At 43.0% G+C, this 27,608-nt stretch overlaps 1 protein-coding gene across 2 annotated transcripts in view; it reads right to left on the bottom strand.

Moving 5' to 3' along the window:
- The window catches only part of Egf (epidermal growth factor), a 75,316-nt gene that overhangs the window by 20,978 nt on the left and 26,730 nt on the right, over window positions 1-27,608 (bottom strand). For both annotated transcript variants that reach the window (XM_085677718.2, XM_048456901.3), the window contains exons 6-16: window positions 25,806-25,931; window positions 24,167-24,289; window positions 21,242-21,364; window positions 20,238-20,363; window positions 19,099-19,235; window positions 17,213-17,361; window positions 13,871-13,975; window positions 11,559-11,782; window positions 7,708-7,875; window positions 6,415-6,546; window positions 3,822-3,941 (exon numbers count right to left, since the gene is read on the bottom strand). In XM_085677718.2, the coding sequence (XP_085533844.2) occupies window positions 3,822-3,941; window positions 6,415-6,546; window positions 7,708-7,875; window positions 11,559-11,782; window positions 13,871-13,975; window positions 17,213-17,361; window positions 19,099-19,235; window positions 20,238-20,363; window positions 21,242-21,364; window positions 24,167-24,289; window positions 25,806-25,931 (1,533 nt within the window). The remainder of the gene's footprint in view (window positions 1-3,821; window positions 3,942-6,414; window positions 6,547-7,707; window positions 7,876-11,558; window positions 11,783-13,870; window positions 13,976-17,212; window positions 17,362-19,098; window positions 19,236-20,237; window positions 20,364-21,241; window positions 21,365-24,166; window positions 24,290-25,805; window positions 25,932-27,608) is intronic.

Here is a 27,608-nt window from a genome sequence, read left to right as displayed (position 1 = left end):
ATTGTGACATCCGAAAGGCCCACCTATTCTTCTCCCGAAACACAGACTTGTATGTAGCAAGCAGATCTGTTTATGACAAGGAGATTGCCTCACAGAAAGACTTATTATTATTTTACTAATATCATATTTCATATCTCATAGGATATGTGTCTCAGAGTGTGCTTATTATCAAGATTTATGCACTGACTTGTAAGCCTCCTGGCAACTTCTGCAAAGTCACGAACCATACAAGTCAAATGCTGTACAGGGATCATTTCATTTCATACCCCATTGAAATGCAAATGCCCCGGGGGACAGAGGTACATGTCAAGCCGCAGATATGAGCAAGTTTTTCTTTGTTTCTTGCCTTTCTGCTTTAACCACTTGTGCATATAATCATTCCCCCAAATGCCACCCACCACCTCCTTTTTGGAGTTGGAGTAGCTGACATACCACAGCAGTGATCTGGTCACACTGGTCAGTTTGTTCACAGTGTATGGGGAGATAAAACGAAGCCTTCTGAGCTCGTTTGGAAATCAAAGGTTAAATGCTCTAAGCTGGATTTGGGGTCCCATGTGACTGCAGACACGGGGGTAATTGCTTTTTTTTTTTTTTCGTTTCGTATGCTTAGCTACTTATTTCTCTTGTGTGAACACAAGCCTTTATGCTCGCCTGGTTACTCCCTGTCGCTCACAACCCAAGATGGGTGCATTCAAATATTTAGTTCCCAAATCTCAAGGCTGCTGAGGGCAGGAGTGGGCAGGATCCAAATCACACAAAGCATTTGAAACCAGTGTAAAAGCACCCTAAACTAGGCTATAACTCAGGACTTTTGCAAACCTCGAGTCACTTTGCATGATGGAAAGCAACAGACACGCAGGAGGAGGCACGGGCTACAACCGGAGTTCTTTCTGCGACAGGCTAGCTGTAGGCACAGTGACCATGCTCACCGTCCTCTCTATACTATGAGCAGGGATTTCTGCACTGGTTGCTGCTTTCCATACGTGTTGGAGAAATCCAAGGAAAAGTGATTGTTTAAAAAACTCTCTGCAAATTAAAATTTACTACACATATCTAAATAAAGATGATAAGGAAGGGTGCAATCGGGGTTGCAGACTTGGTTCAGTGGCTAAGAACACATGCTGCTCTTGAGAGGACCTCAGTTTGATTTCTGCACCCCTATGGCTGTGCGCAGACATCTGTAACAGTAGTCTCAGAGAATCTGACGGGGCCAGGCCCCCATGTGGTGCACAGACATACACATGGGAATACAGTCGCACACATAAATAATTAAAACATTTTAATAATTAAAAAGGCCTAGTGATAGCTTAATAATTAGGACTGAAGGTGTAGCCCAGGGGTCCTAGCATGGCAAAGCCTTGGGTGTGAGCACTGGCACTTAAGGAACAAAGCCCCAAACGCCAGAAGCTCTGGGAGCTGAACTGTAAAGATAAGATTCACTCAGAAGTACCTAACGTGTACCCAGGTCCTGCTGAGCGATAAAAATGCAGTAATGTGAGGATGCAAACGCAAGCTCTGCTGTCTTGCATTATCTCTGAAGGCTAAGCGAATGCAGAGTCAAACACAGACCTACGTCCTCACAAGTGTTTGATTGCATCCTCATTCCTGGCTCCCCAACAGCCCTCCATGTGCTCTTTGTCATGTATCTTCATGGGGCAATCTTCTTTAAGTATGTTAGAATATGCTTTATGAGCATGTATGGGTCCCTGGTGAGTCTGGAAGGGGTCTCTAGCCTACTGATTGATTGATAATGCTTCATGTGATTGGACAGCTTATTCTCATGTTTAGCTGTTACCATGCAGGTTGAGATTAATTTGTATGATCATGTATCCACAGCACTTGGTACAGTGTATGGCATATATACATACATACATATATATATATATATATATATATATATCCAAATAAATCTACTTCCAGTGTGACAAACTTTTCTGACACTTTTTATTTCAACATGAATTGCTTATTTGATCATATTTACCTTTTTAAGAATTCAAATACTTACTTTTGTATGTTTGCATGTATTCATACTCACGTGTGTGTGTGTGCATGTTTAGGTGTGTGGAGGCCAGAAGGACACTGACTTCCTTCCTCAATCATTTTCTACCTGATTTTTTGCTTTTTTGAGCAAATGTCTCACTGTCCATGAGCATACTAATTCAAACTGGCTGGCTGGCAGGCCTCGGGGGTCTTCCTGTATCCATGTCCCCAGCACCAGGATGACAAGTGCCAGCTCCCACGCCTTTTTTAGTGTGGGTCCTAGGGATCCTAACGCAGGTCCTCACGCTTGGGTAAGCACTTTACCAACCGAGTCCTCTCTCCAGTCCTATGTCACCAGAATCTTCAGCATCCTTAGTCAGGTCACCAATAAATACAACTCAGCCTTGGTTTTCACATCTATAAAATCACAGGACACAAGTCCCAGTGCCATTATCAATGGCTTCTCAGTCAGCCCCCATTGTCAGCCACATTCAGAGAGTCCAGTTTGATCACACGCTCATGATCCCTGCCCTCTCTTAAGGAGGGAGGGGGAGGGAGGAGGGTGGGTGGGGGAGCGGGAGCGAAATGGGAGGAGGGGAGGAAGTGTAAATTTTTGAATGGAAAAAAAATAAAAATAAAAAATAAAAAAATCACAAGACACAACATGAACAAAAATGTTAAAATATAATTAAAAACATGGTAAATAATAAATGTTTATACAAATACTAACTATCATTGTTACTAAAAAATATAGGTCTTTCTATCATCAGAAATCCCACTGGTGGAGCATGCAGCTCTGGAGTGCCCTATACATCTGCTCTGCACACTACCAAAGTCAGATGTCCTCTCATGAGGTCTCAAACACTTTGTTTAGGTTTGGTTTTTGAGATGGGGGTTTTTCTGTGTAGCCTTGGCGGTCTTAGAACATAGACTAGGCTGGCCTAGAACTCAGACACCCACCTGTCTCCAGTGTTGGGATTAAAAGCGTATGCCACCATCACCCGGGAGTTCTCAAACATTTTTAAAAGCTACAGATGTTATGTTAAAACAAAATGTTTTAACTCAAGGGGCTGAAGAGATGATTCAGTGGATAAAGTTGGGACCCCCCAATATCCAGGTAAACAGCAGGTGGGTATGGAAGGCTCCTTATAATCCCAGTTCTTGGCAAATGGAGACATGGTATTTTCTGGAACAAGCTGTGGGTTCAGGAGACCCTGTCTTACTATATGAAGCAGAAAGTACAAAAGAAAACATCTGACATCAACGTCTAGTCTCACAGGGTGGGTTTACAGTAGAGCTCTAGGGCTCATCTGAAAACTACTTGCCTTATGAGTGAGCACAGAACGTAATAGACTCACATTCCCTAAAGTTGTTACATATTGAAAATATCATTTGACATCCTGCTGATAGATATGAAGTGCAGACCAGGAATTCTGACTTTTCTGTTCATGGGGTTTTGGCAATAATTAAAGTAACCAATTAATACTGCTCGTCAATTGCTATCAGCTTTTCACAATGGCTGGACAGATCAAGTACTGTACCATACAAGTACAAGTACCATAGGTGATATGGGTGGGGAAAGACTTGTCTCTTTTGTCCTAACTGTCACCTCTGTTTCCAATTATACTTCAAAGAGTGCAGCCCCAAGGCAGCCAACATGTCCAGTCCAAGTCTAAGCCCACAGAGCTGCACACGCTTTTCAGAAGAGGAAGATCCGAGTCTGAGGTTGGGCTGCAGCAGACTTGGCCAATACTGTATTAGGAGCGCGAGCACAGACCTTCTTATTTTGAGAGTGGAAGCTGTCAGAACCAGAGCTGTCTGGGAGAACTCGCAGGTCCTACCTGACACCATGATTTCGGCCACTAACGAGTGCTGGGACTCTGCATTGCCATCTTCTGGGGCTTCCGTCCTAATTACGTCGTCCAGCGATGGGGCCTCGTGGCTGAGCTCAGTGTTGTCACCTGTGGGACAAAGGCTCCAGTAGGTAAGCCTTTCGATTTCAAGGAAGGTTTGATTGAATTGACATTGATAGCGATTCACTGGTAACGAGTTCAGACTCATTTTAGTAATAAGATTGAGGGAAGTGGACAGGGTTTGGTAGAGCCAATGGGGAGAAATATGGGGCTCTTTTGGATAAAGAACAATGCTCACATACCAAGCTCCTTCTGAATATAATCAGCTCAGAATCACAGACCACAATAACAGAGAGTTGGGAGAGCATCTCTCCCCAACCTGTCTTTTCTCTATAGGGTTTCTTTGTGTAACAGCCCTATCTGTCCTGGAACTTGCTTTGAAGACCAGGAAGGCCTTGAACACACAGAGATCCACCTGCTTCTACCTTCTGAGTGCTGGAATTAAACACACGTGCCTCCAGCACCCAGCTCCCATCTGTCCTTTCATATTAGCTCCTTCCTTTGTTCTGCTTTTGTATTTACAATACCCGGATTTCACTGAAACTTTCAAGTTACTGTGCATGAACAGCCTATAGTAACACACAGCTCACTGCTCCCGTGGAGGAACACACAGCTCACTGCTCCCTTGGAGGAGGAGATGGAGTCCCCAAGGTAGCACTTTGCTCAGTCGTGCCCCTCGGACCCTGGGTCCCACTGCACAGAGTCCGCAGTACCAGGACTCTCTGCATCACAATAGAAAGCTACTCTCTCCGCCATGCTCACATTGCTATTGATACAGCAAGGGGGTGGGGGGAAAAAAGGGGTGCCATAGCACAGGCAAAGGGGAACGACACCAATGCTCGCCAGGAACTGAGATCCTACTACCCACTCAGTAACCTCATAGCATAAACAAAAATGTGACACAGCGAGCATTGCTAAGGTTCAGACCCCTTGGCCATTAACTCTGGAATTTCCCTACTCTGGATAATAAAATGAGTAACACACACATGAAAGGCTATCTGATTCCTGTTGATGTTATGATAGTCGCCTGGAGAAGCATGCAAGTCATTTTTGAGCTGTGAGCAGAAATCCTCCTTTTCTCCACTCAACATGACTAATCTGAAAGGATGATGGACAGGCAAACTATGGGTAACCGGGAAGGCTTCCCTCAAAAACGAATGGAGTGAAGCCTGCCGTTCCCCCCCCCCAAAAAACAGCTGGCAGCATCTGTTTCACGTGTCGGACTCCTCATCACAGGTAAAGTTTTAAGAAACTAGGGCCTGGGCATTTCTGACAGCCAAAGAACAATATTCCCCCCGAAACCTGTTAAACAGCACTCCTTTCAATAGGCTATTAAGTGACCCCCCTGCCCCTGCCTTTCCTACTTCGCGCCTCCCAGAGGCCACATGTGTTCCACAGCTGTCAACCAAGATAACACAGAAGTGGCCGTGGGTCCAGCTGCTGTCTGTGCTTCTGACTTCAAGACCGACATGGAAAACAATGGCTCCATTCTCACCATCTGTTATGTCAGGCATATTTAGTCGTTACCATAAACTACGCTATGCTGAGAAACAGTAGGGTTCTCTTAATATCATTTGAATTAAGATTGTATCTTTCAATATCCTAAGAACTGATAAATATAATTCACATATACAAAAACCCTTTGGGGATCTTAAGAAGTCTTTTAAAGAGCATAAAGGAGTTCTGAATCTAAGAGGCATGAAACTATTATCCTAAGGCAACGAATTCATAGAGGAAAAATGTCTGAAAACCCAATATCCAACTCCACAGACAGAGCGATCCACTCACTGTTCTCAATCTGTCACTTAACTTATATTTATAACACGCGTACCAGATAATTATGCCCTTTTTAAAAAGGCTTAACAAAATATAAATTATCTTTGGCACATTTTTGGGAGGAAGACACCAAAAAATGTCTCCAGATATGCCTCGTTTGGGCATGCATTGAAGGCAGAAAGGTCGTACGTCATCAGGGCTTAATCTCTCGCCTCTGTCTCTCAGCTACGGCTTGCAAAGAAGTGGATCAGAAGCCTTCTCAGTACGCACCTCCTGTCCCTGTTTGGTACTTTAAAGTCATTTCTCTAAAGGACTCAAGTTTTCCTACTGGGATCTATAGTGTGGGAAGGAGACTGCCTTTCATAGCCCTTAAAACGAAGAACCCAGCATTTCTAAACAAACTGGCTCTAAACATGGCTGGGAGGTGGCACAATGTGGACATTTATTTCTAAGCCCCAGCACAAGCACACTCCACTACAAATGGGGAGAATGTGCAGCTTAAATCCTTTACAATGAGAAGTCAGTCTAATTTAGTCTATAATAGGAATAACAACAACAAAACTCACTGGGGCAGGGATGAAGAAACCCAAACACACTCAGCATTCCTGAAGACCAGGAGCACTTAAAAATACAAAACACTGCAATCACCAAAAGCAGAAGCATGGATGTCCCACTGTATGGAGCCCAGGGGTGAGGGGTAATTCTGCTGCACAGTATGCTATATTACCAGCCAGTAACTAATTACCTTTCTGGTCAAGACACATCTTCCCATCCTGGGCTTTCACAAAACCTTCACGACACAAACACCGAGCAATCCCGAAGCTCCCTTGGCAGATATGATCGCAGCCACCATTCTTGTGTACGCAGGGATCAGCCCCTAGCAGGGAACAGAGAGAGTGTGTGGATGGGTCTGGAGAAGTCAAAGGTGTTGCTGATGCAAATCAAAGACATCTTTGGGTGAGAACTCAGCCTTTCTAAAGGGAAGGTGTGCACAGACTGCTCTCAGAGGACTTCCCACGAGGGGGCAGACAGCTCAGAATGTTGCTACCTTAGGATTATTTGCTGACCATAGTCAGTAGTTTCGTTTATAAGGTTCCTTAGTCAGGCATGATTCTTAGTTCCTGACCCATGATCTAGTCAAACTCAGAGCTCTTCAGGAAGAGGAGCTACTGGAGATATGAACAGCTGAATGACTCTTCCTTGGCTTGCTACTCGCTTCTGCTCATTACCTGGCATGTGAGGGTGAGGGGAACCCAAGTATGGGTAGAAGTTTCCACCGCAAAAATCTAAGTTGCCTGAATCAATAACTATTAACATATCAATTATTTCTATTTGATGCTACGAATTCCAAATGGGACTTTCTTTCAACTGGGGTGTTTATACTTTATGTGTGTGTGTGTGTGTGTATAAAATCATATCTATCTACATCTACCTATATTTATATCTTCTATCTATCTATCTATCTATCTATCTATCTATCTATCTACTTATCTGTCTATCCAGTATGAAAAGGATCTAAATTGCTTATCATTTTTAAAAAATTTATTTATTTTTATGTGCCTTGGTGTTTTGCCTGCATGTATGCCTGTGTGAGGGTATCAGGAACTGAAATGAAGACAGTTGTGAGCTGCCAGGTGGGTGCTGGAAATTGAACCTGGGTCCTCTGAAAGAACAGCCAGTGCTCTTAACCCCTGAGTCATCTCTCTAGCCCCCTCAAATTGCATATCCTTATTTCTGTAACCCGAGTCTTTGCAATGTAGCAAGTAGGTAAAATGGAGCAAGGGGAGGCGTGTGGCTGCTGGGGAAAAGCCCAGATGACTAAAATCACCGTATCAGGGATGAAGCACAAACTACCAAACTACCAAGTTTGGTGGGGTTTTGATTCAAACAATGCACAAATCTCAGAAAATTTGAACATTTATGGAGATAGATGGACAGAAAAATCACAAAATCCCCTCTGCCCCCACCACCTGCTACCATTGGTTACCACGGCCACAGTCTCCGGTGCAGGAGGGCCTGTGGGGCTGCTCCGGTGTACCTGGTTTTGCCAATGGATGGACCACAACCAGTGACGAGGGCTTCAGCATGCCGCCTCGGAGACGTACCCTATTTTGGCCAGTCCTCTTGTTCACCCTTATTACCGAGGGGATAGCCCAATCCGAGAACCACACGTGATCCTCAAACACGGCCACAGCAAACGGGTGACCTGGAAGCAATCGAAAGGCCATTCAGTACAGAGAGGTTCTCTTCACGGGGAGCATTTATAAGGGGACAAAGCTTAGAACCACGACACTACATCGTGGGTGGCTGCTGACCTACAAGGGTCTTAACAGCACCAAGGAGGAGGCCAGTGTGGGAATGTTCTGTGCCCATCTGCCACAGACTGAACTTGAGCGTGTTTCCTGCTGCTCAGTCCAGGTTCCTGTCATGTGGATGGCTGTCATGGGCACTAGAACAATTTACACCTGAGCAAGTGGTTTTTGAAACTACCATCTCCATCACTGCATTCCCGAGTTCGTGTCTCCTGGCTGCTCCCTATTTTTACACATCCCCCTTTCTTACTTCTCCCAGGCCTATACTGTCAAGAATGACCCCATCTCTTCATAGTTACCCTCCTTCCCAAGCTTAGCCTTTTGGTACCTTCTGTACCAATGGCCTCCTCCCCGTATCCCGTTAGCCTATCTCTTCCCTGCCGTGCTGAAAGGAGCTTTTTGAGCACGTATTACCTGTTGTCTCCAACTCCATAGCTCCTATTGATCATCCAGTGGGCTGCCTTCTGAGCACTCCTCAACTAAAACCACCTCCGCAGGCCCCTGGAACTGCTGCGAGGGGGACGGGGTTGAGCACAGGCTAATGCCGCACAGTGTCTCAAGACACCAGAGTGCAGGAGATATACGTTCAGAAGGCTTGGAGGCGTTCATCATGCCTCCTCATGGTCACCAGGTCAACGAATTTGGAGACGTGAAACAAATGTCTCCCCCATGTGGTGGAAAACTTAAATGACTTGTTATGGCCATAGAGAGTGTCCTTCACTTGACCACTATCAGCCAGGATCCTTAGCATTCATTTCAGTCTCTAGTCCTTTGTCCCAAAGCAAAACCATCAACACAGCATGGGAATTTCTTTTACATGACTGAAGTTCCTTTTATTGTGGTTAGAAGACACATAATACAACCTTTACCGCCTTAGCCTCCGTGTACTGTTCAGCAGGGCTCAGTGTGCGCACACTGATGTGTGACCAGTCTCTAGAAATCTAGGATTTTGAAAACCTGAAATTCTGTGCCAATTTCCCCCTAGCCCCTGAGAAATCCTATTTTACCTTGTGTTTGCATGAGGCTACCTACTCAGCATTACCATGGGCAAACAGGACTGTCTAGCTATTTGCCTTTTTATTCATATAGTATAATGTCCTTAAAGTGTGTCCATTTGAAGCATGTGCTAGAATTAGCTCCTATGTTTCAACACACACATTGAATACAATCATCCTTACCTGTGGCAAACAACCACAACTAATTGTACTTTAATTAAAGATGAATTCATTCAATCCTTTCATTAAAAATCCTGAACTGTTGGGGCTCGAAAGATGGCTCGGTGGTCAAAAGCACTGGCTACTCTTCCAAAGGATTCAGGTAAGAATCCCAGCACCAACAGGGCCCCTCAAACTGTCTGTAACTCTGGTTCCACAGGATACAATGCCCTCTTCTGGCCCGTCTTGGGCACGAGGCATACATGCTGGCAAAACACCCACACACATAAAATTAAAAGAAAAAGAAAATCCTGAACAGACAATTGAGAAAACATGGCATGTATTGCAGTAGATGGCGCTCTAGTGTAGGAATGAGTAGACAATTAAACACATTATTTAATATTGCTCTTCAGGAGAAAATTACACTATTCAGATTGCAATAGCCCTTGAAATTATAAAATATATGCTAAAAGGCTATAAAGGTCTACCTCAGCTGGTGAAGAGTTTGCCTATTATGTACAAAACTCTGTTTAATCTCCAGCACCATCTAAAGTGGGTATGGGAACATGCCTACCAGCTCAGCACTCTGGAGGGGAAGGCAGGAGGGCCAGAAGCTCAAGGTCATCTCCCACTATATAATTCAAATCCAGCCTGGGATACATAAACATAAGCCTGTCTCAAAAACAAATAAAATAAAGTATTATATACTATTTTTTTTAATTCAGAATATGAGGCTTTTACATCCTGGTTAGGAATGTTCATATATCTACCTCTATAATGAAGCTATAGTTGTATTTAATTCAGTAATATTTAAAAGAAATCAAATTAGCCACTACCACATCTTCATTCCCTATGAGAAATTAATGAATGTCTGCCAAGTGGATAAAAAAGGTTCAACTATAAATGCAAACTTACCATTATTTATGAAGAATATAGCTATTTTAAACACTCATGGAAATACATGCAATTTAAGTATTTTCTTTGTTCAATTTCATGCTATATTATTAAGAAAATTATTGTCTCTAAACTAAATAGATTTGACAAAATAACTATTTTGTTAATTCCTTCATATATGAGATCAATTTTTGATCTTTCTAACCAGTGTCTAAATCCCCTAAAATTCTTCCAACACTTCCAGGTTCTCACCTTTCCTTATACCAACCTGCTATCAGATCCTCCCTAATTTTTATTCATAATGTTTAATCTTGCAATCTTCTATTTCACTTTTTAATAACATGGTAGCTCACGCCTTTGTGAACTGAAGCCTGGACATCCCCGGTAACTTGTTCATCGATGCCCTTCTCTCTAGACCTCAATCTGACCACTGCACTGTCATCTAGGTGATTTCCCTGAAATGCCAATCTTGTCATGTATGCCTCTTGCTCAAGAATGTTTACTGTACTCTTAGCAAGTCCAAATGTAGCTTCAGTCACTTTATCCTGGTAGCTCTGTTTACCACACGGCCCAGTTCCAAAGGTCCTTGTGGACTCCCCGAGTCCAGAGGAATTTCCCACTGCACACTGCATTTGGACTTCTCTTTGATGGGCTTGAGAGAGCGTGCACATGTGTGTTTCTCTGTGTATCTGTGTGTGGATGTATGTGAGTGTCAAAATGCTTGGAGCTGGAGTTATAGGTGGTTGTGAGCATCCAACATGGCTGCTGGGAACCAAACCCTGGTCCTGTGGAAAAGCAACAAGTGCTCTTAACCACTAAAATCATCTCTCAAGTCCCTGACTTAATGTTTTAAAGATATTTATGAAAAGTATAATCTTCCATGAAGAATTTGAAAATACAATAGGGGACAAAACGTCCTTGATTAATCTTTGCCCATGTTTTCAACCGATATTCATTAATTCTTGAAAGTGATATTATCATAGCTATGGAATGGCAGGTTAAAAAGACTGAAAAAATTAATTTTTATTCTTAAATAAATTCAGAAAAAATAAGATTTTTCACTTTTATTTGAAAACATCGTGGATTATACAACGCTAATATTTTCATTATTCCAGTGCTCTGGTAATCTTTCCCTTTTATAATTCTTGAAGAACTCTATCTCTGTAGTCTGGCTAAGTGTGTATACACACGTAGGCATATTCTAGATTTAACATCCATCAGCACTTAATCACAATGAAGAGGTCAGAGTCTGGAGAGACGGCCCAACGGTCAAGAGAAAGTACTGCTCTTGAGAATCTGTCTTTGGTTTCTAGTTCCCATATCCACTGGCTCACAATCACCCGTGACTCCAGCTCCAAGGAATCTGACACCCTCTTCCCTCTTCCGGCGGTTGTGGGTACCTACACTCATGTACACATTCCCAAACACATACATATGTGCACATAATTTAAAAAAATATTAGAATGAAAAATTCTATAGAAATGATAAAAAGAAAGACAAAAAAAAAATCATCCACCCCAAAGTCTCACCTACATCGTTCTGGGCAAGTCTTCGGCGTTTGGAACCATCCAGATTGGCCATTTCAATCACTGACTGCTTGGTGTCACACCAATACAAAGTGTCTGTTAAGTAGTCAATTGTGATTCCACTGGGCTCCAAGAGATCAGCACTGGCTATCAGCAGCCGGTCAGAACCCTGAAGGGAAGCGCTTTCAATCCGTGGATACATCCCTGTGTCCGTCCAGAACAGTCTCCTTCAACCAAGAAAACTCACAAGTCAAATTTGCATGAAAAGCTCTTCTATTCTTTCAACACTGAAATGTCGATATAAACCATTTTAGAGTGTAAAGAGTGGTGCACTAAGCAATACATGAGGAAAAAATGGAGCACAGCATGCTAAACAATTAAAAACAAAAAGGAAGAACACCCTCAATTGTCTGTGGAAATCCTTGTCTAGAACAAAAAAATGGAGTCAGATGACTAGATGGAAAAGGAATTGGTATTTAAAATTATAGAATATTATTAATCGAATTTGTACTTGAATGAACAGTATTAACAGCAAAAGGCAATCAATTTGATGGCTCTTTCTTTTTTCTTTCAAGACAGTGTTTCTCTGTGTAGTCCTGGTTATCCTGGAACTCACTCTGTTGACCAGGCTGGCCTCGAACTTAGAGATCTCCCTGCCTCTGCCTTAAAAATGCTGGGGTTAAAGGTGTGTGCCACCACTGCCCAGCTTGGTAGCTCTTTCTTATATTATGCACATATTAAATGACAATAAAAGGAATAGTGTATTTACCTGTTTCCTAGATTTATACAAGGCACTGTACCTATTAAGATAATTTAAACTTTCATGAACTAGTCACATTTCTTAAAAAATACTAATATGGTTTACTATCTGGTTGGCTCGTTTAATACCTAGAGAGGTGTGTTCTCGTTGTTTTAACTATTTGATTGGCTCCAGATAAATTATCAGTTACTACTAGCACATTGTTCAGAAACAACTATAAAATTCCCATGTCTCTCTTTGCTTTCTAGTAATTCTGAAGAAACTCTTGATTCTCCTTAGTTCTCCACCCTCAAACCAGATGATTCATTGTTAATAGCATAGAAACTACTTCTCCTTCATAATTCCTATCTTTGCTTATCTGGTTCTAGGAGTGACCTATCATTTGAGGTCCTTCTCAAGGGTTTAAATAGAGCTGATAAGTCAGCTCACCTAATCTCATTCTCTTATCAAGAGACAGCAATGCATATTTTTACATCTTTTTCTTTTAGTAAAGGATTTTTTAAAATATGTGTATATGAGTGTTTTGGCATAATACCATTTCATGCCTGGTACCTGTGGAGGCAAAGAAAGGTTATCAGATCCCCTGGATGAAGTTCCAGATGGCTGTGAGCTGCTGTGTGGGTGCTGGGAAACAAACCTGGGCTCTCTGAAAGAGCAGCCGGTGCACTTAACCACTGAGTCATCCCTCCAGTTCCAACAACAGAAGATTTTTAAGGAAACTAGACTCATGGGCTTAAGTCTAACAGGTTAATGAGGACCGAGAGCTGAGGAAGGGATGTTGTTGTTAATCATGCTGGTTCTGAATATCTGAGCAAAATTCACAGATCTTCTTGGCTTCTGATTACACTGACCCCCTGGGGTCTTAGCACAAACTTGAGCATCTTAGACGTGAGCACCTTAGACATGAGCATGGCCACAGCATCTTAGACGTGAGCATGGTCACAGCATCTTAGACGTGAGCATGGTCACAGCATCTTAGACGTGAGCATGGTCACAGCATCTTAGACGTGAGTATGGTCACAGCATCTTAGACGTGAGCACCTTAGACGTGAGCATGGTCACAGCATCTTAGACGTGAGCATGGTCACAGCATCTTAGACGTGAGCACCTTAGACGTGAGCATGGTCACAGCATCTTAGACGTGAGCATGGTCACAGCATCTTAGACGTGAGCATGGTCACAGCATCTTAGACGTGAGTATGGTCACAGCATCTTAGACGTGAGCACCTTAGACGTGAGCATGGTCACAGCATCTTAGACGTGAGCATGGTCACAGCATCTTAGACGTGAGCACCTTAGACGTGAGCATGGTCACAGCATCTTAGACGTGAGCATGGTCACAGCATCTTAGACGTGAGCATGGTCACAGCATCTTAGACATGAGCATCTTAGACGTGAGCATGGTCACAGCATCTTAGATGTGAGCACCTTAGACGTGAGCATGGTCACAGCATCTTAGACGTGAGCACCTTAGACGTGAGCATGGTCACAGCATCTTGGATGTGAACAGGGGCACAAACTCAGCATCTGGTGCCTTCTTTTCATAAATACCTACTTGGCCTTTGGATGCACAGCTATTCCTCGTGGCTTCGAGATGTTCTCCTTGATGATTATTTGACGATACTTTCCATTCAAATCACTCCCTCCAATGAGAGACTTCCTAAAAAAGGTATTTAATGTAAGTGGGGAGGTGTTATATCAACATTACTTTTCAAATAAAACTACTAATTTTCTCATACTGATATATAAACATGTTCTCTCTCTCTCTCTCTCTCTCTCTCTCTCTCACACACACACACACACACACACACACACACACACACACACACACACACGCTCATAAAGTTAGTACCAGCAAGTCCTCCATACAGAAGTTCTATTGATTTAAAATATAGTCAGGCAGTGGTGGTATTAACCCTAGCACTTGGGAGGCAGAGGAAGGCACTTCCCTTCCTCTACTTTCTAGTCTACAGAGAGCGTTCCAGGACAGTCATAGTGACACAGAGAAACTCTGTCTCAAAAACAAAACGAAACAAAACAAAAACAAACAAACAAACAAAAAACCCATCTAAGTAGCACCCCATATTGACCCTAGGCACAGGACAGGGTAAAGGGGGACATGTCACCAGCCTGGCATAGACAAAGCCAAGTGTAAATACTTAGTCTCTTTGGCTTCACACCCTCCCATCTCCTGCTGCCCTCATGGAGCCAGAGACTAGGAGGCCAGAATAGCGGGTCACAGACCATGGGGAGGAGAGGACAAGTCAGGACAGAGGGGAGACCTACATGGGCTTCAACTTTCTTCCTCATTGCTCCAGGGCAGATGGAGGGTACCAGTCAGCCCTTCTCCAACAAGTTACTTCCTATGATTTCAGATCCTTTGTATCCATTTTCTACTTTTCCCTGGAGGGAGGGAGGGATCCTGAAGATGTGATGGGGTAAAAAAATCATCCTCTCTGATCTCATGGTTACAACACTTAAGAGATTTCAACTGCCAGGGCCAGGAGTTAGGCAATGAGAACCTTGCTCCCCACATGCTGAGACCCCAGGGCCAGGGATAAGAAAGCAGAGGCCCAGGGACGACTTCCATGTGTTGTGATCCTCCACTGGATGGTAAGAGTCACCCACCACGAATCCCCCAGAGAACAAGCACACAGGTATCTTTACCTTTATGGTTCCACTAACTTTAGGAGTCAGGGTCCCTTACTATTAATAACTGTACAGAATTATCTATGTGTCATGCACATACGAATCTGTCTTTTTCTAAACCAATACAGCCACCCCTCCCCTTTGGTTTTCATTGACTTAGAGTTGTCATGTCTCTAATACCTAGGATTAGAGTCTCAGTTATTTAAATCAGATTTCTAGCTAATATCAAGGTTTTGAAACGACAAGCCTCTCATTTCCAGACAAATTAAAGGTTTTGTTTAAGCAGCTGTCTTTAGAGGGGAGAGGACTTAAGAAGGGTTTGCTATTGCCGAAGTCCATGTGCTGGGGAACCTGAGGCCTGGCTCTGCAGGCTCCAGCTGTGCCCAGATGCCTCATGGCACTACCTGGGCAGTAGGCACTAATCACACGCTGGTGAAATTAGAGGTGCCTCCCGAATGCGGGGAAGTGAGAAGGGAGCTGCCTCAGAGGAGCAGAGAGGGCTGTTGACATCTGTGATCCTGATAAATGTTTACACTCTGGAAAACAACCACATACTAGCCCTGTCATTACCTACAGCTGACATGGAGAATATGCTTTTATGTGGGTTCACCATGGAGAAGGCTGTGATTATGATGGCTGTAATTGTTTCAGCCAGAGCTGATTTCAATTTGTTGCATGACTCTGGGTCTCACCCATTCTGATGCTGAATGGTGGAGACAGGATCTCTGTCTGAAGGTTTTGGGGTACTGGGGCTCGAACCCAAAGTGCCTGCTCTACCCCAAGCAGCCCCCAAGTTCGCTTCTGTTGTAACTCGGGGAACCTTGAGCTCTCTGTTTCATCTTGAGAAAGTTATTTTAGCACTCTGATTACAAATTCTCTTGATCTTTAGAGATATGAAAGCAGACTTCTCTGGGACTTAATAGCATCCTGGAAGGGACACTCTTAGTACAGGATCCGGTATATTGCAGTTATTTAATAGACAGATACACAAACAATTATGAAGAATGAAAACAAAGTTAAGTAAGCAAATAAATTGAGCCATGCTCAACCTGGACGCAAAAAGAGCATTCCATGATATCTGCAAACCACACTGCACATCTGGCTCACTGTGAAGAACCTGTTTGCTTCCTATAACCAGAGATTTTCTGCACACAGCACAGCAGAGCGCAAGTCCATGAGCCTGTTCTCTGGGTCTCCGAGCTGGAGCTACCATTCTCCCAGATGTGGAACCCTAATCCATTTTCTTCTCCTTTAACATGGCTGCACAGGTTGCAGATGCTCAGAATGGTCGCCATTCACACCGTGGTTTTCGGTTACTCGGAAGAAAACACTCTAGAGCACACAGCATCTCTCATATCATCTTGTGAGGGAGTCTGGCTCATGCTTCTCTTTCAGAAGCAAGGAAGTGGGCTCTCTTTCGCACCACACAGGAGATACCCTTTCCTCATCCGCCCTCCTCCTGCCTGGTCCTGTTTGTTCTCAGGTTCACACATGCCACAGGCACAGAGGGGAGAGAAATATTCTAACTTTGCTTCTCTTTTTCCCATAAAAGGGAAGAGCCCACCCTACCCAGCCTTAGAACATGTCTTCCTGTCTCCAGGGATGCTTCCACTCTCTCCTTCAAGCCTGCTCAACAGGAGCCAGCGCAAGACTTGACACTCGCATGCTACGTAAACACCCTGGAACAACCTCAGCCTCTCTGGGTCTTAAGTCCTTCACCTGTAAAAAGCAGGAGTTGGGCCAGCCAATCCCTTTGGTCATGTATTCGTTTCTTTCATTTGGCAACTGTTTATGCCTGGCTTGATACTTCTATTTATACCAAGCATCTGCATTCATTTTTTTAATGGGAAAATTTGCCCTTTCTTCTCAGTGAACCTTAGAGTTGACTGCAAAGGCAGCTCGCATCTCCTCCTCTTTCGTGTCTTCTGGAAGATGCCTATTAGGGGGCCTTGTGCAAACATTTCCTGGTGGTGCTTAGACAGGCTTCAGGCTGCACTGCTTTCAATGGCCTGAACCACAAAAGCACATGTCACTTTCTTGGTCCTTGAAATCCTTGCATCACTGCGGATCATGTCTTGTTTGGTGATGGGGACGAGTGGGGGGGTGCAGAGAACAATGGACCCTTCTCTCATCCTCCCCACGTGGCTAGCCCTATTCTTCCATGTTCACAGTAGAGAATAAGGCCAGTAGTATCTCCTCTTTCCTCACCTCCATCTCCTGCAACATAAAACCAAAGCAAGAAACGTACCCACTGTCTGTCCAGTAGATCCTTCGGCCAATCCAGTCCACAGCAAGACCTTCTGGTGTGTCTACTCCTTCCTTGATAATTCTTTCTCGTTGGGAGCCATCCATATTAGCTCTCTCTATCCACTTCAGGGCTGTCTGTGCAAAATATATCTGCAAAAGAAAACTAGGCATTTTTGATTTGTTTTCTAAATATTAACGTAGAATATACATAGAGGAGATTAACAGGTCTTCAGGTCATAATATAATTATATTTGCAGTATAATTATAGTTGGAGACAGGCAGGCATTATCTACAATAAGCCCCAACTGTACTATTCCCAAATATGTATAACCTTAAGCAACTTAATCACTGTGTGGTGGTTTGAATAAGAATGGCCCCCATAGGTTCATAGATGTGAATGCTTGGTTACCAAGGAGTGGCATTATTAGGAGATGTGGCTTTGTTGGAGTTAGTGTGTCACTGTGGGTGGACTTTGAGGTTTCATATGCTCAAGCCAGGCCTAATTTCTCTCTTCCTGCTTCCTGCCAATCCAGATGTAGAACTGTCAGCTACCTCTCCAGCACTATGTCTCCCTATCTGTTTCCATGCTTTTTGCTATGATAATGGACTAAGCCTCTGAATTGTAAGCCAGCCCCAATTAAATGTTTTCCTTTAGAAGAGTTGCTGTGGTCATGGTGTCTCTTCACAGCAATAGAAACCCTAAGACAGGCTGTCTCTGTCTCTCTGTCTCTCCCTCTCTGTGTCTCTCTCCCTATCTCTGTCTCTGTCTCTGTCTCTCTCTCTCTCTCTCTCTCACACACACACACACACACACACACACACCGCTGCTGGTCAATGATATAGCATTTGTACTCAACCCCCAGAAGTTCCTTCTGCTGAACAGAAAGCAAGGATTTGCATCTGAATGAGGGACGCAAGCTGAACTGTATCTTCATTGGTTCAGCCCCCAGCACGCCACGTTAGGTCAATTCAGAAAACATGGATGCTCTGCCAATTTTACCTCTGACTTGCGGAACTGCCTCAATTTTCCAGACTACAGAAATGAGGACATTAGATCAGACACCTGCTAAAGCATATTTCCTCTTGAGTCATTCATCTTGCCCAACTCCGCAGGTACAAAGTGCTTCCTAGGTCGACTGTGCAGGCTATGGAACAGATCACCCTGCTTCTGACGATGTGTGAACAGAAGTGACATTCTCCCTCTCATACAAATCACCTGCGGATCTTGTTAAAGGTGGGTTCTAGTCCAGTGGTTGGGGTGGAGCCTAGAACGCTATGGTTCTGATAAGCTCCAGATGGGCCAAAAACCACAGTTTGAGTAGCAAGGAAACGAGAACACTAATCAAAGACTGGCAGATGGCCACCTGACTTAAAGTTCATTCTCAGTTCTGTAAAAGATGCTGTATGTTAAGCTGCCTTTTCCACATAAGCATGAAGCTTGTTTCCTCATTTTCAAAGTTCAGAAGTCATTAAGTCCCCTCTCCCAGTGACATATATCAAATGCCAATTATTAACTTCTACTTCATATGCATACCAGTCCCAAACCACCCTCCTCCTGCTACTAGCAAAAAAATCAAAACCCTGCTGACCGGGCAACTTCCATGGGCAGAGCATCATGCTAGTCTCCCACCTGCGTCTCCAGAGAGGAAACTGACACAGTACGCTACACAGTTTCCCCAGTAAGACAGCTAAAAAGGAACAGGGCAGGGATATCATAGCATGAGAGAGAGCTTGATGCTCCTCAGATGTTTATATTTAACCTGCTCTGGGTCTGATTACTGTGAGCACGGCAGAGGACTTTCAAGTAGCCCAGGTCATTGGTGAAGCTAAAATCCTCCAGTCATTTAACAGCGCCTTCACATCTGTTCACGAAAAAGAAAAGTGTACCTTGTTTTCCACCGGATCATAATCTAGGGCAAGGACGGTTCCCATCTGCCGACTGAGCAGAGTTCTGTAGTCTGTTCCGTCGAAATGAATGTGTCGGATGTCTTGAGAATTTGCGAACAGTAGAAATGGCTGTGGTCCTGTTAACCAAATTTCATATACGGCTGAATTTGAAACATGCTTTAAAACCCACAGCACTTTGGACTCTTGCTTTTCACTGCGCCGTCTTCTTTAATTCCTGCAGTACTAGCTTGCTCAGTTCCCCAACAGTGTGATATAGACAGATGTAGGCAAAGACCCTCCTCTCTTACAAGGTGTCACTGCCAAGGTTTCACCCAAAAGAGCAAGATTAAGTAACCGAGCCATAGACAAATAACTCCATCTTCTGGCTGTCACTCCTGCACTCACACACGTTGAATCCATCCATTAATTTTCCCTTGCTGGGCGCTCTTCTCAAAGGGGATCATAATTCCTTGAATTTATAATGCTTTCTAATCATTCTCCAGGTTTGTTATGTTTTATTAACCAAGACCGTGTGGAATTAAGACTATTGGGTCAGACTTAGGCAAGCTTCACAAAATCAGAATTATAGCATCTCAGCTATCAGCATAAACAACTGCAACAGACAAAACCAATTTTGCATAAATCGAAGATTTCCAAGGGTGGCAAAAGACAGAAAAGATGTAATATCGAAAGATGAAAAGAAACAGTTGATGCATAAACTTCACATTAAAGTTGAAGAAAAAAGATAGAATTTGGTGAAGTGTTGCAATTATTTATTACATTTGCCAAAAAGATCAAAGTCAAGTCAATGTACAAACATTTATAAACATCTCTTAGTTATAAAGCCCTTTAAGACTATGTCCATGATGGCCTCCTCATCTACTAAAGATACCATACTCTTCTTTAAGTGGCTGGATGCCCACTTAATTAAAGTGGCATAAATATTCTTCAAAATTTATTTATGTTATTATTATTTACATTCTTCATAGTCACAGAATTTATTTCCCACTTCCAACATTTTTCTAAATTATACTTTCTACCAAGAATCAAAAGCAATTTAACTTTGCATATTTCTAATGTAACACTATTTTTATGTGACCTTTTTCACGGGGAGGCTTTTGAACAACCACGACACTAACCTGACGCTGCACAGGTCTTTTGGTCCGATTGTAGGTCATACCCAGGAAAGCAACCACATTCCCAGGACACTGGGCTGCGAGGAAGACAGATCTGACTGCATCCACCATTATCAGGCGATGAACAACCTACAAAATCCAGTGTGATATTATATCACACAAGATAAAACAATGTTTCATGAAAGTACTCCAAAGAATCAACTGTGTTTCCCTTTAAACCCATTTTCTTAATCATCCATGCCATTGCCATTTACTTAATTGTCAGAGTTTAGAGGAAAATGTCACAGCTTCTGCTTCCCCAGAACCCAGCATTTTGATGTTAACCCTTCCCATTCAGTGGGCCTCATCCTTGTGTTCCACCACTGAGTTCAAGAACACATGCGCTGGCAGTCGGCTAGACAAAGAAATGCATTTTGAATTTGTTCTAACTCTTCCTGCAGAGTAATACATCTTTTTCTATCTCATATGTCTTGACTTTTGCATTTTTGGTTCTTTGTTTTACTTCTTAACTATATTAGTTTGCTTTATTTCCATTCTATTTTTGGGTAATACTACATTTCACCTAATAACTTTTTTCATCTTTAGCATATTTTATTTAAACAATTAAAAACTACTTTTAAAACTCTCCTGCTAATCTGGAGGATTAACCAGATTTCTATGTGCTTAGGTCTCTAGGAAGAGAAAAGCAGAGGGTTAGTGATGAGTTGCCAGCAATGTTCTGAGCACTCTGCATCCACCTGGCAGCACTGAGATCACATGGGCAGTTTACATCACAGTGCTAGGAGCTGGTGATGCTATTCCAGGACTAACAATGTCAAAGAACATTCTAGAAACAAGCCAACTCTGCTGTCTTAAAAACCTCTCAAATTTACATATTCATCTGCTGCATCCATGTCTTTCAGTATGTGATAGTTGGAAAATATAGTCTGCTTTGGGGATAAGGCTAAATTTTTGGTGTCTCTTAGAGGATTCATATCGTTAAGTCAACAAAAGGCAAATAAACTCACCGCTGCACGTTTTCCCATCTGTCTCAAGCACTGAACCTTCAGGACAGATACACAGGGGACCATCTGATGTCAGAACACAGCCATGGCTACATTCAGATGCATTGCTTGGGCAAGGAGTAAGTTCTAATTAGGAAAGGACAAAGTAAAAATTAATGTTCAAATTGGGTGTGAGAATTTCTTATAATCAGTTGTCACTCTGAAAGGAGGAAATTGAATAAAATATCTAACATTTATGAGAGGCTGTAGTACTGAAAATATAAAAACAAGGAAGAAAGTACGATTTGAGGAAAATAGCTCCAATCTCCTAGTTCCAAAATATTTTGTGTAGAATTTTATCAAGTGATTCTCGAGTTTTCCTGGAGAACTAATTACACATGGTAGAAAAGTAGAGATATGTTGTATGTAATTAAATGTAGGAAGAGAAACGAGAGGCTCTTACCAATCACTAAAGTGGGTGGTAAGTGCTTGAAGTGTGCCGGGACTTATGTGAGATAGCATGCAACTTCAGAACACTGGTGAAGGGAATGGGAAGAGACAGGGCATTAGGACAGGACAGGAGAGACAGGACTCAGAAAAGGCTTCAACTGGGAGTGATGTCACCTACCTGTAATCCCAGTCAGAGAAGCTGAGGCAGGAGAAGCCCAGGACCAAGGCTAACCTACACTACCCTAATGAGACTGTGCCAAAGAAATTAATAAAAATAAAACCTTTAAGGTCACATACATTTGTGCTGTAGAAAATATTGGTTAAAGAGGTGTGCGCACGTAAGCGACAGAAAAGAAAAACTGTAGAGTGATTTGAGCAAACACACCCTACTCTATATCTTGTGCCAAAATTAATTTCAGTCCATTAAAAATGCAAATTGAAAATGTGTACCATAAAATTTCTAGACACTTTGAGAATGAAGTAAAACTGCATATTCTATCGTTGGCATATGGTGGGCTCTACAGCCAATCCATTTACAACTAATATATCAGGATATTTGCTAACAGTTCAGAAACAAGTATCAGACATGCAAAGATCATAGATAGTTTCCAAGTAGTTCATTATTCATTATCCATCAGTTTCAATGAGTCTTGTTTCATAAACATAGAGGAACACAAACATGCCTATTCTCCATCATCTGGAAAACATGATTTTTCAAACACACGTCTGTTAATTAGTCATGCCTCAGAGTAGATTAGAAGGCAGGACTACACTGAGTGTGCAGTCCCATATCTGCACTGGGGAAAGCCACAGAACTTACAGTGTTTTCTGTTTCTCTTTTTAGTAAGCAAACTCTAACACCGATGACCCTAAAACCTAGACATGACTAATTCAGTAGTAAATTATGTCTCTCTCAATACACATTTCCACATCTACTTTGCCTGAACATTAAGAATCATGTCTTGGGTAAGCAAATAGTTAATGAAAGTCCTCGTTATAAAAGCATTCTAATTAATAATTAAAAAGAAATGACAAGACTATTACTTAGAAACTCAGTAAAATAATAGATCTAGGAACTAATTATTCAAAGGTGACTGGGGGCTTTAGAACAGATGAATATCACTGACTAATCTCATGACACAAAGGAACAACAGGGCATTATCTGTATGTTGGTAGAAGTACCACTATATTTAAAATGTATTCTGGCCAAGAAATGTCAATGCTGAATCTAATGCAACCTATAGATATATAGGTTTGCAGAATATTTCAGCTACTTTATAAAAATATAATTAACAAAAGCCAAAAGCAAAAAGCCCTGGAGTAAATAAAAATAGTTAATTTAGTGAATACTATACAAGGAATGATAAGTATCTGTAGAGACAGGTGCATCAAGTTAACACGTGGTCTTTATTGGAACACTTATTTAAATAAATCCACTATGTAGAAGACTTTTAAAAGATAACTTAAATTAACTACCTCTACAGCACAAGCTTATGTGGATTTGAAAGTTTTGTTTTTATTAGGTCTCTTAATACAATCTCATAGTAGAAGATAATTGAAAAAAATTGATATTTGATGCTGTTAATTATTGTCAATTTTTAAGGATATGACAGCAGTATTGTGATTGTATCTAAAAACAAAGAGATACTACACTAGGGGATTGTGGTGGTTTGAAAGAAAATGGAAGTGACACTATTAGGAGGTGTGGCCTTGCTGGAGTAGGTGTGGCCTTGCTGGAGTAGGTGTGGCCTTGTTGGAAGAAGTGTGCTACTGTGGGGGTGGGCTTTGAGGTCTCCTATGTTCAAGCTACACTCAGTGTGCCACACAGTTGCCTCTGCTGCCTGCGGATCAAGATGTAGAACTCTCAGCTCCATCTCCATCACCAGGTCTGTCTGTCTGCTGCTGTGTCGCACCATGATGATAATGGACTAAACCTCTGAAACTGTAAGCCAGTCCCAGTTAACTGTTTTCCTTTATTCAAGTTGCTGCAGTCATGGGGCCTCTTCACAGCAACAGAAACCCTAAGACAGGGATGATTGTCAATCTTTAGGTGTAAGAATGTATCCTGACTTCTTATGACATGCCCCTCTTTAGAGACACTGAAATATTAGATAGAATAGATAAAATACTTGTTTATTTATATAGTTTTATTTCCCTGACCCTGGAGGGTTTTTTGGTTGTGTTGTTGTTGTTTTTAATAGGCCTGTATTACAGCCTAGTTACGCATGTGGTTGTTGAATTTTAAGACAAAGTCCTTCTGTGTACCTCAGGTTGGTCTTGAACTTGTGATTCTCCCATCTCAGCCTTCAGAGTGCCAGGATTATAAATGGGTACCACTATGTCCCGCTTCAGCTACCCGTGTTTTATAAAGCAAAATGAAATAAAATGCCCAGGTCATTTCGATGCAGACTGCTAACTAAAGAACGCCAACTCAGATCACAGCCAGTTGAGGGACATTACTGAAATAAAATACTGCAATGGAGACTTGCTGTGACTTACCATGGCATCGTTTCCCATCAGGAAGCAGAACAAACCCTGCAGGGCATGTGCAGTAATAGGATCCCGGGGTGTTTTCACACCCGAGAGTGCAGCCGTGGTTGTGAAAGGCACACTCGTTGACATCTGCACAAGAACAGCAACCCACAGTCAGATGTTATCCTTGACCATGAACTGCGATATTACTAATTAGCTCAGTGCAGGGCATCCCGTGCTTGCTTAGCACAGCACAGGGCATCCTATGCTTGCTTCCATGGCAACTCACCATAGGAAAGTTGCTTCTCCAATGCTCAGCGAGGCTGACAGAAATCAGTCCAGAGCTCATGAAAGTCACTCCAGTGGTGCCAGAGTGACCTCGGGAGCGCTTTCTCAGAGTTTTAGACTGGAATTACCCGTTAATACAACTCTGAAAGTTTGGGTCTCCTTTTTGTGTGACTCTGAGGGTTGAACCCAGAGGATTACACGTGTTAAGTTAGCACTCTGTCACGGAGTGGCCACTACGTGTCCACCGCCTTCCCTTTTATTTAGAGAAAGCATCTCCCTAAGCCCCCACAGCCTCAAGCTCACCACAACATCCACCTCAAGTTCTCCTTGAGCTCACTGAGAAGGCCAGGCTGGTCCTGAACTTCAATCCTGCTGCAGCCTCCTGCGAAGCTGGGATTAGAACACCTTAGCCAGTGTAGGATATTTCCTGTTCTGTTTTTGGTCTTTTTCCAGGCCTCACGAGGGACACTTCTCCAACAGCTTTGTCTCACTGAAGGGCCAAGCTGTAGCCCTCTGCTTCTGGGATGCCGCATTAGCTCAGTGGCATAAACATGGAACTGTAACAGTCATGGCTAAATGTGCCTAAAGCCAGTTAATTTCTCTAAATGTGCGTGCGTTGCACCTTTTAGAAAACAAAGAGCTATTTCTCCATGGTTCATTATATTGGATCAGGAATTCCCAAACAGGAGGCCTAGAGAAGGAACCAGCTAGAGTCAACCTCCCAGGGTTCTTTGAATCCTGTATAGGGAAGATGTGTGAGGAGCACTCCGTGGGGAAGCTGTGTGAGGAGCACTCCGTGAGGAAGCTGTGTGAGGGGCACTCTGTTGGGAAGATGTGTGAGGAGCACTCTGGGGGAAAATGTGTGAGGAGCACTCCGTGGGGAAGATTGTGAGGAGCACTCTGTGGGAAAGGTTGTGAGGAGCACTCCGTGGGAAAGATTGTGAGGAGCACTCTGTGGAGAACCTGTGTGAGGAGCACTCCGTGGGGAATATGGGTGAGGAGCACTCCATGAGGAAGAATTGTGAGTACTCCGTGGGGAAGATGTGTGGGGAGCACTCCGTGGGAAAGAAAAAGAAAACCTTGGCCTTTTATCAGCCCCTCAGCAGCAGCTTCCTAGCAGGCTGCATCTAGCAACAAAAGTCTATTTAAAAAGTCTATTAAAACAGAAGAAAAAGTCCTCTTCCGGGAAAGGAAGAAAGGAAGGGAGGGAGGGAGAGAGGAACACAGGAAGGGAGGGAAGGCTGAAATTTGTTTCCCTTGGGGACCTAAACAGCCCCTCAACCCCCGTCCTACTAACGCAAGTCACAGTCAAGCGGACTTCACTGGCAGAGCGCTTTGCACCTGTCTACAGCATAACTTCGGCGCTTGCGTACTTTACCTTCACAGTACTTCCGGTCTCGGCTTAACGTGTAACCCTCAGCGCATGCGCACGAGTGGGACTTGGGGTCTCGCTCGCACGGACCGTCGCGGCACTGTCCCCGCCTCTGTTTGCAAAGTTCCGAGTCTAAAACAGAAGATGCTTTCTATCAGAGCAAGTGCGCGTGCTTTTTTTCACAGAGGGCCCTGCTGGAGCCTCTGCGGATCCTCGCGGGGCGGGGCTCATCTCTCTGTGACGTCACCGCCATGCCGCTCCAATCAGTCCGCAGACACCATCATCAACCCCCCCCCCCCCCCCCAGTGCCAAGCCTCTATTTTTGCGCGATCCTAAGACTCTGGCGGTCACTCGGGGACGCAGCAGGGCGTCCTAGTTAGCTGGAGACGGTGTTTCTTAGTTTGCAAAAGAGCACAACAGCGCTCTCTCTGTGCTTTGCCTCTGTATATTGAAACTACAATTCGATCTTTAAGAATTTAAAAAGCTTCAAACTTCAGAATGCGTTTTTCTTGGCTGATATATACCTCAGGTCTGTTTGATACAGGTTTTATGGTCATTATTTAAAGACACGGTTTTATACTTAATATATTCCACTGGCATATGGCTTGTCCCTGAATATTTCCATTTTATTGCTACTACCGTCTGTGTTCTATGAAATATCCCAGAGGAAACAGTAAAGTCTGCTCAGTGAAACGGATGCTTGGGATGAGTTAGCTAGCGTTGGATTGAGTTGCGTGTAACTGGAGTGCTGGCATTATGTGGTCATTAGCCATAAAATGATGCTTAGGTTAAATTCAGTGTGATGAGTAAGTGACTAGCATGGTTCTTTTACGTTTCGGACCCAATGTCAAGAAGTAACGATGGTAACATGTATCCGTTTTCAAAGAGTTCAGAACTTTGTTCACTTTGCTCCCTCCTACATTTTACCAATTATAACCGTAGGCCTTCTGTGTGTTAGAAATACAGGAGTAAACCTAAGCGTAAGTACAATTTTCCAGAATAGTAGAGTTACGGAGACAGACGTCTGGGAAAAGATGAAGGTCAAGAAAGAAGATTAGAGATGGGAGTGGTGGCATGGGACTTTCACCCCAGCGCTGTGGAGGCACAGGCAAGAGCATGTCTAGTAAGACCTTATCTTAAAAAATAAAAATCTAGTCACTGTCGAAAGATAAAATCTGAATGAATTTAGTTAAATGACTTCTTTGGTTTTTATTTGGAATCCATAAATCGAGCAGCATTTCAACTAAGTATGAAAAGGTGCCATACTGTGTGCGACAGAAGAGCTGGCCTGAGCAGGAAGGGGGAAATGGCATAATATAATACAAAGAACGGATTGGTTGGTTGGCTTCCGTTACTCCCCTGTCGGGGTTGAAACAGCACAGCTGTGTCCTGCTGGGGAAACTGAACTTGGGGGATTCGTTCTCACGCTCCTGATTGCTCAGGTCAGACAAACAATTGGTGATGTCATCAATATGGTTGGGTCTGTTCAGGACCTGGTGCAGGATCTCAGTCCGAACTGTGTAACCCTGGCCATCCTGGAACTCTCACTATAGACCAGACTGGCCTTGAACTCAGAGAAATCTGTCTTATTTTCTTAAATGATTCTAATTTATTTTTTCAAATGTCTTGACCGAATTAAATGCATATTCTTGCCAAGTAGAAATGCAAATTCAACCCTGTCTACTGAATATGTCAAGTTGTATTGGCTCATCTTTTGGAGATTAATTTCAAAATTTTGTCTATTTTCTGTGGTTTTATATCAGTTAATGAACACATATTTGTTCACATTTTTGAACACATATTGTTCAT

This window comes from Myodes glareolus, chromosome 17 (assembly GCF_982192425.1).
Source record: "Myodes glareolus chromosome 17, mMyoGla1.1, whole genome shotgun sequence".
Taxonomy (NCBI): domain Eukaryota; kingdom Metazoa; phylum Chordata; class Mammalia; order Rodentia; family Cricetidae; genus Myodes; species Myodes glareolus.
The sequence above is the reverse complement of the archived record's forward strand: the minus strand, read 5'-3'. Positions and strand labels throughout refer to the sequence as shown.